Source organism: Erpetoichthys calabaricus, chromosome 2 (genome assembly GCF_900747795.2).
Source record: "Erpetoichthys calabaricus chromosome 2, fErpCal1.3, whole genome shotgun sequence".
Classification (NCBI taxonomy): domain Eukaryota; kingdom Metazoa; phylum Chordata; class Cladistia; order Polypteriformes; family Polypteridae; genus Erpetoichthys; species Erpetoichthys calabaricus.
This window is the reverse complement of record NC_041395.2, coordinates 34,833,003-34,850,945: the sequence shown is the minus strand read 5'-3', so window position 1 is coordinate 34,850,945 and position 17,943 is coordinate 34,833,003. Positions and strand designations below refer to the sequence as shown.

The window sequence follows — 17,943 nt, the reverse complement described above, 5'->3', positions numbered from 1 at the left end:
ACAGCCATGTGGCACAATTCCCTGAGGATGATCCAGCTTGTGGGATCCTCATTGTTGAGGACCTGAGTGGCTGGGCCAGGCCAAGGAGACGCCGATGTAACACCTGGCTGCAGCAGATAGCTGGTCATTTCCGGAGGGTGGGACTGGGCTGCTTGTCTGATTATGGGGTTGTCAGTCAGGATCCCAAGCTGTTTCAGGGTGTGGTGGGTGCGGAAACACTCTGTACCAGTGCATGCACCCCAAACTGACATGACGAGTTAACTTGTTCTGCTTTCCGACTTTCCAACTTAAATGCTCCTTTACTCAGTTTCTGCTTGTTGAAGTATCTCAGACAGGCAAAAGTACAAGGCATATTGTATTCCTCATAATGTTTTCACTCACTTTTCTTTAACTTATAATCTTTATTTGTATTTGTCTCTCAGGGCACTTTGTATATATTAATATCACATGAAATGTAATGTTAGTCAATGAACAAGCTACCAGTGGGCAGAACTCTTGATGAGGGTTGAAGATTTAAGGGTTAGGCCAAGAAGACTTGTGAAAGAGAGCGAGAGAGACAAAATAACACATGACCACTTAACCAGTAACCCATTAAATTCTTACATACCACAATACAGGCATAACATTTCAAAAGAGACAAGGTTTCAGAGTTGTAATACATTAGAATCATAAGAGACTTTACAAAATGAATACATATAAGTAACACCCATAGTTGGTGGGATTCAACCTGGATAGACAGAACCCCGATCAAGCTGATTTGGTGTTATATGAAACTCCAGAAATTTAGAACATGCAAGATTAAAACACATACAGCATTAATTTCAGTGTCCCTACCTTCTGATCTTTTAATGCCTTGCGTCACCTACAAAAGAAAACATAAACACATATGAGGTTTAGAAAGAAAAACAGTTAAACAACAAAAATTATAAATTTTTTAACAGAGGCAGGGCCATTTAGTTTCTATATGTTAATGTGTCAAGCAAGGCCACCTGCCCATCACTGCGAGGGACAGCCCTTCACCATAAAAAGGCAGAGTCCTTTGTGGTTCATTCTGGATGCACTCATGGTGTGATGAGTTTCTTGAATTAGTGACTTTTCTAGTGCTTCATGATTGACCGGATTTTTGACCTTTGTGCTCTTTTTTTTTACCATACTTTGGATTTGTTTACCTTGTACTGACTTTGCCCTTCCAGCAACTCCTTTTGCCTTTTGTGCTCCAAGGAACTTAATTTTGTTACAGTGCAATTTTTGAAGAATACATTTTTTTATTTATGAAGATTCTGTGTTTACCCTTGTTACTAGCCAGATTTCACAATTTTCCCCCAGTAGGCATTTTTTGAATTGTTCAGGACTTATGTGCTTTGAGACTTTTGAATGTCAAAGCAGCCTGGACCTGTGATTTCAAACAGTGACAGTGACACTCTGTCTCTTCATGAAATGGCCCATGTGCACCCCAAGATTGGAATTCTGTGAGTGCATATGATATAGCGGATCCACGGCTCAGAAGGAAAGGTCAGTTTTAAAATAAATAATCGCCGCGTGGGGGCATGGTAGTGTGGCCGGAGCGATTCTCAGATGCGATGTGGTGTGGACATTTCCTCGCTTAAGTACACAGGTGAGGAATCATCCGTATCTGTAATTGATGCCGGAAGCTGCTAATCGACACACCTGTGCCACGTCCCCATTATAAATAGGAGGAAGCAGAGAAAGCTGAAAGCCGATGCGTGAGGGTGTGAGCATGAGCGAGGGAGCAGAAAGAGCAAACTCGCAGGTAGCAAAAGGCAGCTGGGAAATGGCCCTAGTGGGGTGTCTGGCCGGCACCCAGGGGCAGATTGATTGGGTTGCTCCTGCTGAGTGCTTGAGAGGAGCAGGAGTGACCGGAAGGTGGTTGGCTAGCTGCATAAGGCTGTGGGAGTCTAATGCTTGGGAGGTGGAAGCCCTATTGTGAGTGCCCTGGTCGCTGGGGAACCCAAGTCTCGGTCTGGCTGAGCCCTACGGAGATAGGGTCCAAAAGGCCACCAGACCAGTAAGATAAGTCAGCTGCAGGGTGACTCCCCTGGTGCAGGGCCTGGACTGGAGAAGCAGGGGAACCGCCAGCTGAAAAAGGCAACGGATTTTGTTTTTAAAGGAATGCTTCCAGCCAGTATTTTAACCTCGTTTTTAATGGAACTATTTTATTGAATTTTAACCTCCACCATTTCACCCTGGTTTTATGGATTATTTATTTATTTAATGACTTTGATGCACTGCACTTTTATTTGGACACTGTTTTGGTTTTGTTTATTTCTAATAAAAGCACTTTTGCACCTTTCCCCTTGCTTCGTTTTGGTGTCCTCATTGTCCACCTCATCCGGTTATATTACAGATGGTGTTGGGTACAAAAGGCTCCCTAAATTTAAGTGGGAGCCATGGAGCTGAACCCACATCGTCACAGTGCAACATGTTGCATTTTCTTTGTGATATTTGTTCCATCTGCATCTTTTGTTGTTCGAGGCACAAATCACATTTTTTGCCATAATACTTGGCTGAGCATAGTTGGCAGCCCTCAGGAACACTTTAAAGACCACTTCACTATTAATCCACTCAAAACTAATTTAGTTCCTCCTTCCTCATTCAATTCAATGCATTTTGCAGATATTAGCAAAGTTTATGAACATTTCTGTGATTTTGCAGAACTCATGGTGAAGCAAAATCCACGGGATTTGCTCTTCACTATTAAACACTTCCTATAATTTAACATCAAGCTTTCACATCACAGAGAAGGAGGCAAATACCTTTTCACAGCTCCAGACCTTCAGAAATACTGATGGTTTCCTCATTGTGATTATGCAACATTACTTCTATTTATTATTTATTTTATTTATGTTCATTTATTTTATTTCTATTTATGTTATTCATGTTAATTGTATGTTTTTCTTTTATTCTATTATTGTAAAGCACTTTGGCCACAGCATTCCTATGTTGTTTTAAATGTGATATATAAATACATTTGACATTGACAGATCTTTACCTGGCTGTCTGTCAAAAAAAAAAAAAAAATTAATTATTCTTGTACGTAAAATTCTTTTTAGTATTTTTTGTTAATTAATTATTTGTCTTGGTAACTTTTAAAAACACACATTATCTTTCCATGTTGTTTTTGCACCTAAAATTCATTATAGTGTTTATTTGTTCTTTGTTCTGTTAAAAGTCAAATAATTATGTATCCCTTTAAGCTTTGAAAGCATAAAACATATTGTCATGCCAACACGTCTGCTTTTGACTTATGAGTACAAATTTTAAATTTGGGAGATAAGGAAAAAACACTTCTTACCAAACTGAAATCTGTACAATCTGGACTGAGAACAAGCCTGACAGAATGTAGCCAAGAGAATGACGTCTCCCGTTCAAACATCTTTAGGCCTTCAAGCAGCCATTTCACCACTTGAGATGATTGCACCTTGTGTCGACTGAGGTCAAGAACTGGAACGGCCATGGAAGTGAGAAACAGGCGGTGACTCAAAGTTGCAAACTTGTGCATGAGACCCCTGAGTTTCTGAATAGAACAATTTCATAATGACAGTTATTTATTTTCAGAAAGACAGCAACAGTAGTTGTTAATTTAACTTTTCATTTGACAGCTATTCATACATAAATGCAGCCCTCTCTCTCTAAATATAATACTAAATGTCAAGCTAGAGGATAAAGCCACTACCAGGCTGTAAAGAGTAAATGCAGATTTAATGTTAAATTTGTACATCGCCTACCCAGTTCCATTCCATTCCCTGGTGAACCGAGCAGGTTCTCAACACAAACCATTGCTTTTATACTGGTAAATATTTTGTTGTCTGGCTGGGGATAACTTAAAGAAATAACATACTATAAATGAAAAATGCCTGTCCAGAAAAATTATTACATTTTTAAAAATAATCTATTGGAACAAGATTGAAATCACATATGTGTTAAAATCAAAGGAAAACTTGAAAAATTAGAGAAATGTTAGAAATAAACATTGTATGGTTTAAAAAATGATTGAGCAGATATTCTGTGGCATTCTCTTTCAAAATCTATATTGTTAATTGCAAGGATTTACTGTACAGTAGATCTCAATCTTTGCTAGAATGATCCTCATCAAGGTTATCTGGGTGTCTGTGTGAGGCAAGGGGAGTACATGGCGGTGTTGTTTCCTAAAAACTTACTTCTTCCATTTCCTTCTTTTGTCTATCTCATCATAGTGGTTATCGGTCTCAAAGTGCAGTAAAGTGCCGCCTAATGAATTATGCAATGCTATAAGGAACGTCCCATGGCTAGGGCCTGTCAGCTAGTAATAATGATCAGGACTTTTGTTAAGTAGCCCTTTGGGGTGTCGTTGAACCAGTTCTTCTGAACACCCTGTGTTATCTAAAATCAGTTCAGCTTGGAGTAGAGGGCTGATCTGGGAAGATGGGAGTCAATTATTCTGATACCAAAGCAGCTCTGCAGTTTTAGTAGAGCTAAATATGTTCTTAGTTTCGATACCCATTTTTTGCTGAACACTGTGAACAGATTTACATTTGTCACAATCTATCTGTTAAGAGACTAAAATAGGTGGCAGTGGGTAGAAAAAAAAAAAGCAAAAGAAGGTAAGAAAATGTTAAAAGTCCATAGTACAAATTATCAAACATAATGAAGCCACATCGGATGAAATTATAATTTATCCTCCAAAAAATGGCACCCATGTAAGTTAAAGCAATCATCAAATGGATTGGGGAAGCAAGCACAGTTACCTTTACCGATCCATAGTGGTGATTAAGGAACTGAGCCAGAAGGCAAAGCTCATGATTAACCAGTCAATCTACGTCCCTACCCTCACTTGTGGTCATGAGCTGTAAGTTATGACTGAAAGATTGAGATCCCAGGTACAAGCGGCCAAAATGAACTTTCTCCTCAGGATGACTGACCTCTTCCTTAGAGACAGGGTGAGAATCAAAGACATCCAGGAAAGCATCAGATATGGAAGCATCCTGGACACTTTTACAGGCATGACCAGCTGGGAGGAGACCCTGGGAAGTCTCAGGGCTCACTGGGAGGATTATATCTACCAGAGTCCTGGGAAAGCCTTGGAATCCCACAGTATGAGTCTGCAAGTATGGCTGGGGAATGGAACATAAGGGCCATATTGCTAATACTGATGCCCCCGCGACACGGTCTCAGGTAAGCAGTGGAAAATGAATGAGTGAATGAAAGTTGACTGTGAACAGAACTGAGTTTTACTGTCTATTTTAATAGTGAAAATGTGTTTGTAAACAGTGTAACAATGCCAAACATCAGCAGATCACAACAGAGAAAAACACTCTGGGCAACAAGAATCTGCATTAAACTGTGACTTGTGTCATTCATGAAGGTTAAGCTCTATGAATGGCACTAATTTGCAAAGAGCTCTGCAGTTTTGGTGTAGCAATGTAAGAGGAACTGTTATTCAGTTTTCATTTTTTTCTTTTTTATCCTTCAAATCCATCCATCCATTTTGGCAAACCTACTTTATTCTTTCGAGGTCTGTAAGGCATAATATTTATATAATGTTGCTGGTTAAGCTAACATATGCAACTTTAGAGTCAGGGAGGAAGCTGAAACTCTCAGGTAAAACCCACACAAATAATGTTATACCTCAGCAGGATTCCTCCAGTCGTCTTGCACCTCCATAAGATACAGATATTCACATAGCAGCCCAGAACCCCAGCAGATCACTGGAATAATCTGCCCTTTCAGCAGTTTATCAGCCAGACAAGGAGACTGGATCTGCAGGAGTTCCTCCAGGTTACAACTGGGCTTGTGAGTACATAAGGAGGACAGCTTGATGGAATTAGTCCTTGCAGAAACCGTAACTGGAACAACAATGGCTTGTACCTTAGGAAAAAAAAATATATAAATAACTAAAAAATAACTTTGTGACAGCTGTGTTACAACTTACTGCACAAGTTATAGATATATAACATGATTTTGCACACAAAGCAGCATCCAGCAACCAAGTATTACTAAACCCTGTTCATACTGATTAACCTATGAATTTTTATAGTAATTAGAATTATACTACTGTATAAAATGGTACATTTAATGTGTGACATGTGTCTTTCATACTTAGCTGTTTGAATGTAGGATGACCCCTGCAGGCTCACCTAATAAAGCTTATATTATGTCTGAATGTATCCATATTGGCTCATATAAAAGCGTAACAAAGGGGAGGAAGGAAATCAGAGAAACAGAGCATTGAACAGTTTCTTGGAATCCAAGATGATCTCCACATATTCAGTGTGCAGGATATTTTGCAGCATGATGTCTCTCCCTCTGTAGACATTTTCCTGTTTGCTCAGCTCAATCTGCCTTTGTCGTGTTCTTAGCTTTATTCTTCTTTTTCTTTTACTTTTTACTTCATTCTGTTTAATTGTTCAATTAATTTTTAATTAATGCATTTTACATTGACCAGGTAAACTCCTGAAGATGAGACACTAGCAAAAGTCCTATTATATACAAAGTGGTGATTGTGATGATCCTAATAACTAGAAGCAAGTAAGCTTGATGTGCATCATAGGTAAATTAATGAGAGGACTGTTGCATGAGTCAAGTGCAAGGTGTCTTAGTGAACAGTCAACATGGATAAGAGGGGCAGATCACGCTTCACTAATGTGCTGGGATTCTATGAGGAAGCAGCAAAAGCATATAATCATGTAATTTAATTTGATATTCAGAAAGCTGTCATTTCAAAGTGCAGAGTGTATGCTTCAATTTCAACTTTATTGTCATATGTACTCAATACAATGAAAATCTTATTCTGTGAGTTCTCCACATGAGGTGCACATGTGAGTTAAATGCAGAGAGAAAAGGGTTTTGGTGCAAGGAACGTTTTCTGAATTAGGTCATTTTAAAAGTGATATTCTGCACAAATAGTACCAACAAGTTACAAGTTCAAAACTGAGTTCTGACACAGACCAAGCACATTGAGCTCAACTCATATTAATATTTAATTTATTTTTTTGTTTTATCTTCAAAAATGCTTATTTAATGAAGACTGAGCACCATGCCTCACTTATACAGAAAGAAGCAGATATGCCCATTGTAGACTCAGCAATTCTCTTTTTGCTCCTGCAGTCTATACAAAAAGTGACTCCTTTCTTAAATGTGTGTCACTTGTATTGTAGCCGTGTCCATCTGTTTGACAAACAGGCAGTTCACATTTGCAGTGCTGAAAATTGTAATTTTTATATGAAAACTCCCAGAGTAGGCAGGTTATTTGCATGAGGTCCTACACACTCAGTAGATACTGTGGTTGTGCCTGAGCGTTTTCTCTCTCTCTTGGTACAACTGACTGAAGTGACCAGAAAGCAGCCAACTTAATGTTTTTTGACTAATTTAATCTGTTATTTTACCTTCTTTAGCAAGTTTGTGTTTTTTCATCATGTCACAAAATTTTAGAAAAATTACAATAAATCTATATGCAACACAATATGTGAAAAATCAAAAAATTGAATGCAATTATCACTTATGACATGTAGCTTTGAAATACACATGTGGCAGTTTGATACTTGGCAATGTAGTGTGAACTGTAGTTCTAATGCCTTTGAAACTATTAAAATGAAAATATTTCTTACAGTTTTTAAAAGCAGTGTATATACTATTACAGTTCATACTCAACTCTTTTTTTTATTTTTTTTGTATTATTATTTACATACCATACCATTTTCTAAGCCCACTTAACCTGAGCAGAGTCATGGGGAGCTTGAGTGTAACCCAGGAAGCACAGGGCATAAGACAGAAGCAATCACTTCACAGGGTGCCAGTCCATCACAGAGTGACCAGGGAGGACCCAGGATATAAACCCTGGTCTCCATATTGTAAGGCAGCAGTGGTACAACTGCACCACCGTGCCAATAAAGTATTATATCATAATGTATAAAAAAAATTTTAAAAACTTGCATGAAAATTCCACCATGACCAAACTACCACCCTACACATCAGGTCCTGACTTACAAAGCAGAAAAATATTCCTTAAGATGTGGGTATCTTGGCCTCTGTCTGAGAGCTGTGTTTGTCTTAAAATAAACTTTCTCAGGGTGTAAACTTGCTAGTGGGGACTTTTATATAAGCACAACCATCAATACATCTGATTGGGGAGATGTCGCTTGTTTTAAATAGAAATGATGTTTTGGGCCTGCACCAAATTAACATCATTCTGGACCAAAATCTTTAAATGCCTATCAGACAGCCTTGGTGTCACAATCCCTCCTAACCCACTAACAACTGTGTTTGGTGGACTTCAGTGGAGAAGGACAAACAAACTGTGATTGCCTTTACTACACTATTGGCACGTAGACTTATCTTGCTCAACTGGAAGAACCCTAACTCTTCTCTTCTAAGTCAGTGGGTAACTGATGTTATATACTATTTGAAACTGAAAAAAATCAAATTTGAAATTAGAGGATCTGTGCAAAATATTTTCAAAACCTGGCAGGATCTAATCAATGCCAATTTAGAATTAGCATTTAAATTGAAGTAGCTGATTCTCCACCCTCTTTTACTCCATTTATCTTTACTCATTTATTAATTTATCTATTTACTTGTTTTTATCAGCTTAAAGTTTTACTCTGCTGGCCTAGCTCTCTTTCTCAGGGGTGGGGGTTGATTTGTTTCAAACATTTTTTTTGTAAAACTTGAATTATTTGTATGGAATGTTATTTGATTTTAATAAAATCAATAAATAAATAGAAATGATGTTGTTGAAGGTGAAATGTAGCCCACAAGTGTGCAGCTCTATATTACAAAATGTATGTGTTTAGCACCTACATAATTTATTGCAACAAAATATATCAACATTTAAAAAACAGGATTGAAGTAATTTTCCATGTTTACTGGAACATCTAAATTAGCACTAATTTACTGGACAATACCAGGAATTAAAGATGGTATGTACACCCTATATCTGCTGCATCTCTCACCAATGTGACATTTACAAACTTCCATGAGCTAAGAGAACATTCACTCAGTTTTTCAAACACCAGTTATTTATTTATTTATTTTTTTTTGTATTTTTTGGTTGCTGTAAATCTCCTGTCTGTTTTTATTTACTTATCAACACAAGCACAGTTAAGGTAAACCTCCAACTCCAATTTGGCATTCTAATTTGTATTTGCTCCTAAAGTATGTCTGTCTTTTATAATGAGTCATAAAATGTTTTTTAACACTAGAATTACCAGAGCCTACGAAAAAAACTCATAGATCCGTCCCACCTTAAATCGCTTCGCACCTCTCCATCATAGTCTTTTGTCCTGTAAATGTGTCGATAAGCAGCAAGCAGCCTGCTATCACATCCCCCACCGCTGCACAGTTTTCTCAGCTCAAGTCTGTTTACCTGCGTGTCAGTTGCTTGGTGTTGTATAGAGTGAGAAGTAAAGCAAAATCACACCTTTTATAAATACTATATCGTAATTTGGAACACATGCATTTCGTGTGTGTTCCATGTCTACAACAATCTATGTACAGTAAACACATTGTTAAAACAGAAACGTTTTTCATCTTTTAGTAATAATTAACAAAATGTAGACATAAAGTGTATAATGTGTTAAGTCTGAATTCCAAATATCAAATAAACACTTTCACAAAAGGTACAAATATAACAGAACAAGTGCGCTTCTATTCAAGAATATAACTGCAGAAAAAGAACCCGCGTTAGGTTGCGACATTGACACACATTTGTTATGACCGCTTTGGTGGCACAACGGTATCAACTGTTGACTGGTAATCAGATCTTCCCGGGTTTGACCCTGGATAAGTCTGTTTTGAGAAGTGAGCTGCTCTTATTCTTACTATTTTAGAATAAAAACATACATTTGATTTCAGTCTGTAACAGCCGGTGTAAATGTATGATACTTGTAAAGGTTAGCTTTGTTTTTTTTTTTATTCAGTTTTATTCTCTCAGTCGCGTTCATGATCCTACAATATCTGACACTGCTGTTTTCACATAAAGACATGCTATAGCTCTGCAGTCTACTTGTGACTTTACGCTGTAGGAAGTAAGTAAATAAACCAAGGTAAATAAGTAAATAACATTCGATCTGGCTCTTATATACAAAGTACAGCGATGGCAGCTTCCACCTTCAGCTATAGACTACTCCACTCTAGTGTTTAGATCTGGACGGTGCATGTGCCCAAAACATTAAAATGTATATGTTACTTACATCTTTGCCTGAAGAAGGGGCCTGAGTTGCCCAGAAAGCTAGCATATTGTAATCCTTTTAGTTAGCCAATAAAAGGTTTCATTTAGCTTGACTTTTCATTGTGTTACTTACATAAAAGCCAGATCGAATGTTATTTACTTATTTACCTTGGTTTATTTACTTACTTTCTACAGTGTAAAATCACAAATAGACTGCAGAGCTATAGCGCGTCTTTATGTGAAAACAGCACTGTCAGATTGGGGGGGGGGGGGGGGGGGGGGGGGGATGGGGTAGGATCATGAATGCAACTGAGAAAATAAAACTGAATAAAAAAAAAACAAAGCTAACCTTTACAAGTATCATACATTTACACCGGCTGTTACAGACTGAAATCAAATGTATGTTTTTATTCTAAAATAGTAAGAATAAGAGCAGCTCACTTCTCAAAACGGACTTGTCCAGAGTCGCACCCGGGAAGATCTGATTACCATTCAACAGCTGATACCTTTGCTCCACCAAAGCAGTCATAACAAATGCGTGTCAATGTCGCAACCTAACGCAGGTTCTTTTTCTGCAGTTATATTCTTGAATAGAAACGCACTTGTTCTGTTATATTTGTACCTTTTGTGAAAGTGTTTATTTGATATTTGGAATTCAGACTTAACACATTATACACTTCATGTCTACATTTTGTCAACTATTACTAAAACATGAAAAACGTTTCTGTTTTAACGATGTGTTTACTGTACATAGATTGTTGTAGACACAGAACACACATGAAATGCATGTGTTCCAAATAACAATATAGTATTTATAAAAGGTGTGATTTTGCTTGACTTCTCACTCTATACAACTCCAAGCGACTGATACGCAGGTAAACAGACTTGAGCTGAGAAAACTGTGTGGCGGTGGGGGATGTGATAGCTGGCTGCTTGCTGCTTATCGACACATTTACAGGACAAAAGATGCTGATGGAGAGGTACAAAGCGATTTAAGGTGGGACGGATCTACGAGTTTTTTCATAGGCTCTGCGTAATTCTAGTGTTAAACAGCTGACATTCTGTGAAGCTTGAACAGTAATTTGGACTTCATGCATATGGAAGCATTTGTGACATATGAGTATGGCTACTTTGACTGTAACACTTTAGAATGAAACATAATGGATGGTTAACTGCAATTCAATACACACCACAAAAGGGTAGCCATGCAACACTCACCTGATTTTCTTCCAAAGTTCCACCCACCAGCCGCACAGAGACATTCTGGGGAATCACAGGTATGACCTCTTGCATGCCATTTTGTTTACTGTTAGAGCAAGCCCAAAAAATTTCCAGATTTTTCTTCATGATATTGGTCCATTCAGTCTCATTGGGGCAGACAATAAATACAGACATTGCGGAAAGAAACAAATATGACTGAGCTTTGCAAAACCCTTCCAGTGCAGCTGCCACAGTTGCAGCTTGAATCGATGTGTTAAGGTCCTTGTCCAGTGGGCAACATATTGACACTGATGTCTGACCATGTCTCTTTACATACTCCAGGGCTTTGATGACCGCAGCCTCCAGAACTTCAGTGTGATTGTTCTTGTTGGACTTGCACTGCCAATGGAGTCTGATCACACTTTGTAGTTTTCCAAGTTCAGTTAATCCATCTTCTACTGTAAGAGTAATCTCACTCAATTCACCAGAAACCACTCCTTGGTCTGTCCCATCAAAGAGTATTTCATGGCCAGTGTTTTGGACTATAAGTGATTCTGAACTAAGATGGATTGTATTGTCATAGTCACTGCAAACGACAACTTTAAAATTTTTGAATGGCTCCACACTTGTCTTTAGCCCTGAATTTTGACTCTGTGAATGTGCAGACCTCTTACTGATTACTCTTTGTATCTCTGTTGTAGCTCTCTGTACATTTGCTTTAGTCCCAGTTATTTCAATCCCTGACTCGCATACTTTATATTTCAAACTAAATCCTTCAGCTAATACCATTGGCTTGGAAAGTTGAGACATTTGTAAGAAAAAAGTCAGCAACTCATTTTTTCCTCTCCCAAATAACACCAACTTACTTGTAGTAGTTTGATTGTTCAAAAAGTCCAATATTTTCTGCCTCACTTGATAAACGTCATCTTTAAATCCCACGACCACCACTTTAAACCCACCAGAATCTCCCAACTGCGTGTCAAAAATTTGAACTTTTTTCTTTATGGGTTTCATCACTTTCATTCCTTTAAAAACAAGCCAATCCCAAGAGAACCAAATTTCTGATGGTATTATAAAGGTCTCTTCAAAAATTAACTCATGAAAAAGATTTGCAATTTTTGTCAAATCACCTGGTATCACGTCTGATTGTATACCAAAAATGTGTGCTTTATCTTGTATGTCTTTAGGGTCCAGGTCTTTAAGGAATCCTTTCTTGTACAGTGATAGTCTATTAGCGGAAGACTTTAAAAACTGCAAGGAAAAAACACACATTTTAATAATTAATAACAGAATCAAAGGTGGAGAATGTACTTAAGTTTAAATAGGACCAACGAGACCAAAGTAATAAACAAGTGGAAATTTTATTACAAAATAAATAAGCAAGAAAAAAAATAACAATAAGGAGAAAATAGTAGGACGCAAATGAGGAGAAGTATACCTAATTGCCACCAGGAACCTACAGTACCTAGAATCGTTTATCTCTAACTATCAATGTGGAATACCTAGCACACTTACCCACAATGTATCATAAAGGTTTCTTTGAAAACCTCTCATAGCTTCTCCCACCCTCTGCGTCTCTTCTTCTAGTAGTTGAGCTCTTTTACCTACACTCCTGATGCCAAGCTCAACAGCCATATGGCCAGAAGTGTCTTTTAAATCCTAGTTTCTAACTCCTTCTCGTTCCAAGCTGGTTGCTGCAGTATGTTGATCATAGTTCAGCATTCTACACAATAAACCCTTCTAAGCTCACCACTAAGCTCAGACACTTGTGTCTGAACACTTCACTGTGCTGCTGAGTTTTTAACTTCTTTACAGACAGACACCAGGTGGTTTAAGTGAGTATCTGCACTTTATCACCCTTCACCATCAACATGGGGTCTCCACAGACAGTGTTCTGAGTCCTTTGCTATACTCCCTCTATATAAATAACTGCCTGGCACTAACATCATTGTTAAGCTGATGGCACAGCTGTGGTAGGCCTGATCTCTAACAAGAATGAGCAGGCTAATGTGGATGAAGTGGAGAGAATGTAAAATTGGTGTCAAGACAACATTCTTCTCCTGAACATAACATTTTTCTCATAAATATCAGTAAGGCAAAGGGTCTGATTCAGATACCTTGGTGTCTACATCACAAAGGACCTGAAGGCACAACAATGTCTTTACCACCTCACATGCTGCAGGGATTTTAGGCTGCCGTCAGTATTACTAAAGGACTTTTACACATCCACTATTGAAAGTATTGCGACAGTAAGTATTACCACCTGGTTTGGAAACAGCATGCAGCAAAGGCCACAAGGCTCTACAGAGAGTGGTACAGTCAGCTGAATGTTTGACAGGGTGAGGACCATCTAACTTTCAGGACATTCTTGTTAAGCAATGTCAGACCAGGCAAAGAAATTCATCAGAGATAACAATGGCCTCTTCTCTGTGCTATGGCCATGGATGCACTACCCCTGCCTAAAGACCAGTTCAGAGAGACTGAGGAGGAGCTTCTGTCCACAGTCCTTTGGCATCCTACTGAGAAAAGCGCCAAGGACACCATGTTGCCACATTGCTAATTCATTTATACTAAATTATGTATTATTTTTACTATTGTCATACATATTTATTTCTATTGTTTATTGTGTTTAATATTCTTTTTCTAATGTGCAGCTTTGGGAGTTTAGCAATTAGGCATTTCACTACACATTGTACTGCGTGTAATTTGTACATGACAAAATGCTTTTGATTTTTGATAGTGCAGGGTTAAGCACTTTCTCTCCAACTCTGAATTGAGATAAAAGAGATTGAAACTAGATGGATGGGTGAACTAGTAGTACTGTAAACGTGTAGCTGTTGCTCTTGTGGTAATTTTGCTATTGTGTTGTTGACATCTGAAAGATATGCACATACGACTGCACCCAAGGTTTTATAGCTACAATGTAAGGCTAAAAAAACAAGATGTACAAGCAGTTCCTAAAATGTAAAAAAAAGAAAATGTAAAATGTGAATGAAATTGCTGTAGTTAGAAAGATATCTTGTTTTCATGACTATGGAAGATACACTAAGACTCAAATTGAAAAATTACAACACCCTTTTATCTGAGGTCTGTGGGATAAAACAAGCTCAGCATCCACAGCTGAGCTATTTTCAGAAAATGAATGTCCATCATAGATGCTGCAAAAGTTCACCCTGTCTGCTGATAAAGAAACATACTGCACCATATTTGAAAGGCAGCATCTAGGTGGTGGTAGCTGCTAGTATACTGACATTAATACCAGTCTGATTCCTCTCAGATAAGGCTGTAGGCCACTTTGAGAACAGTTAGCCAATAAACAATGCTTTTGTAAAGTAAAAAATCCTTGCTTAGTAGATGGCTATACATTATTTGCTGTTCACACACATTGAACTACAGTACATTACTAAGTGTGTGAGCTGTAGAACATAGCTTCAAAGTACCTAAAGCTGGAAGAGGTTTTTAACTGAAACATTAGTGGAAATATTTTTGCATACTGCCTGCTTCTCTCCTAACTTAGTACCACAGGACTGGACTGACCATTGGAAGCACTGGGACAATAAGTTGGCTGCTCTCCCTTTGTGGGCCATGTTTTCAAGCAAGTGAGCAAAGAAAGATAGAGTAAGAGAGAGGGAGACAGGTGACATGATTGTGCACCTCTGCAATTATGGATGAGACACAGAAGAGAGGAGTGAGTGCAGAAATTTCTTCAAGAAAAGGTAAGAGGAGGCGTGGTTAACAAAAAAGTGAAAATAAACTAATGATTTACAGACTTCAGCAGGGTTGTAGTGTGCAAATGATCAGCTCGGCAGTCAGCTTACTATAACTACTCAAGTCATGAAAGTTATAAGAACACTCTACTTAACACTAGAATTCCTGAAGCCTACGTAAAAACTCATAATCCCGGCCCACCTTAAATCCCTTTGCACCTCTCCATCGGCGTCTTTTGTTTTGTAAATGCATCGATCAGCACAAGCAGCAAGCAGCCTGCTGTCTTATCCCTTGCCTCGACAGAGCTCAGCTCGTGGCCAAAAAGTTTTCCCAGCTCAAGCCAAGGGTCCTTATCTGTGTGTGAGATCTGGAGTTGTATAGGGTAAATAATACAGTATATCATTATTTGGAATACATGCATTTCATGTGTGTTCCGTGTCTACAAAGATCTGGGTAAGTGTAGGATGAAAGAAAATGTGAGGCAAGAAATGCTCAACACATACCTAAAGCAGAAAGTTTTTCCATGTTATACTAATAATGATGTGAAGACTTTATTCTAAATATCAAATACACATGTGCGCTTTTATTCAAGAACATAACCAAAGTAAAAAAAAGCATTCAATTTACACATGGCTGTCAATGAGCTAAAAACTCAAGCTGAAATGTCAGTTGCCGGGAGTTTACATGTATTATTGAATGGTGCAGAGGTAAGATCTGCTTGCTTATAACCTGAGTTCAAGACCGGGTGCTCCATCTTTTTAGTAGTAAGCTGCTATTATTATTATTTTTTCGACAATATAATAAAAACATACATTTGATTTGAGTTTGTAACACCCTGTGTAAATTTTGGCTACTTGTAAAAGTTAGCCACTTGTTTTTTTGTTATTCAGTTTTATTCTGATAGTGACGTTCACATGGTACAACGAACTTGCCTCTCCCTCTCTGAGTTGATGGCATTTATCTCCATTCTTTTCACAAGAGCAGTGCTGTGGCTGATGCCTTCTCAGAACTATTTGTTGTACCGACAATCAAAGACATCATGTCCTGTGACCGCTAACAGACTGGACAAAGGCAGGACCGTAACAACAGACAGCTTCTTCACAGTGCTTTCACTGGCTAATAAACTGCTCTGCACCACAACACAACTCTGCTTGGCGCCATAAGTAAAATGGGACTTCCACCTGCAGCTAAAGTCATTTCAGTACGCGAGTAATTCACCATGGTAATGTTTAGAACTGACAGATACCCAAAAAGAAGAAGCCTTTGATTTCAGTCTGTAACAGGCTGGGCGCAAGGTCAGTAACTTTTTTGGGCTTTTTTGGTCTGTAATAGTTTGGGCGCATACATCGTCAGCACGGCGCTGTCAGAGATTGCAGTAGTGAGGGGTTTACAAACACAGTGCGAATGAACTTCTTGTTCATTCTATTTCCTCTAGATTAATTAAACCATGTAAAGTTGCATGACTTATTTTAGAAGGATGCTTACTTTCTGCTATGTGTGAAGTGGAATTCACATCAATTCACAAGTAGTTAACAGAAGTTCAGTTAGGACTAAAATGTAAATTTGCCCATGTGTTAGCTTCTCACATATAATTTTGGTCAAAGTTCAGCCACATGATGTCTTGGCAGAGCAGAGCACAGCTGTTGGCAAACAGGAGGACGAAGCAGGAGTATCAGAGTCACAGGGACAGTTCAGCACCTGTAAAGTCCATGTCAGTCGGTATACTGTACTCCTTTAGTTACAGATCAATAGGCACTATTATGTGTACAAGAATTTGGGGTGCGGGGGTTGGTGTGCAAAGATGGATGCTGGCAAGAAAATTTTAGTGGGCCATTCTCTGCAAAAGTCTGGATCTGGATCTCACCTGCCACCTCTATTCATTGAAGAACATTTTCTTAATGCGTTTTTATACTATTCCCGGGTACCTGCCTTCTGGCCTGCCATCTTTAACTTTTTGTCTTCTGTTTTTTGATATTAGCATTTTGGTTTTACCACAATTACTTCTTGGCCTGAATCTCTTTCCAACACAGGCCATTCTTTTGGCTTTGGTCTGATATTGGAAATCTGCAAACTCATCTCTCTTTGAAAGTTTCTCTTTTTGTTGAGCTCTTCTAGAACTTTCTGTGATGCTGACCAAAGAACTGGCTGGTCATAATACTGTGACTATTCTGGAGATGGAAAACTGATGGTAGGTGATTTCTGATCTTTACTTTCTATGTTCATACAGTACAGTGGAATATGAAATTTAATTTTTCCATACTTTTTGCTGACACTATTATAAAAACATCAACTCCATATCTCATGAGTGAAAAAAATGTGAATGGAGCAGTAGTGTGAATGTAGCCTTTTTGTGGTTTCAGAAATCAAACGTAAGGTTATATGCAGTGGTTTAACAATGGTGCACCAGGTATCAAGAACATGGTGACATTAGTGAAAAGCAATACAAATCTGAAGAAAACTAACAATAATAATCTCACAAATTAAATTAATCAAATCAGGATGCTTCAAACTGGATTTTAACTATTACTCATAGAAATAAATGTTGTAAAAAATTAAATAAAAAACATAAACACAGTGACCCCAGACCTGCACTTGCGTGATCGTTAGAAATCGTTGATAATTTTCTGCACTTAACACTTTTTGTTTCATTGGCTCCTAGAAAAATGCTACATGGGTGTCCTGCCGTATTTTAAACTCACCTGACTCTCCAGTGAAATCAGAAACTATGGAGACAAACCTGTGCTCTGTATAACCAATTTGTTGCAACTGGATGGTAGAAAGCTGAAGCATTATAATAATAATTATGAAACAGTTTGAGACACAGATATTATTAGGTATTTATTTCTATTCATACATGGCATATTGTTATT

At 38.1% G+C, this 17,943-nt stretch overlaps 1 protein-coding gene across 7 annotated transcripts in view; it reads right to left on the bottom strand.

Moving 5' to 3' along the window:
* The window catches only part of LOC114645747 (uncharacterized), a 184,943-nt gene that overhangs the window by 54,424 nt on the left and 112,576 nt on the right, over window positions 1-17,943 (bottom strand). The window contains exons 2-5 of one of the 7 annotated variants that reach the window (XM_028793571.2): window positions 11,384-12,616; window positions 5,626-5,865; window positions 3,314-3,535; window positions 835-862 (exon numbers count right to left, since the gene is read on the bottom strand). The exons of the other annotated variants lie outside the window; for them this stretch is intronic. Coding sequence (XP_028649404.1) covers window positions 835-862; window positions 3,314-3,535; window positions 5,626-5,865; window positions 11,384-12,616 — 1,723 coding nt within the window. The remainder of the gene's footprint in view (window positions 1-834; window positions 863-3,313; window positions 3,536-5,625; window positions 5,866-11,383; window positions 12,617-17,943) is intronic. 7 annotated transcript variants of the gene reach the window in all.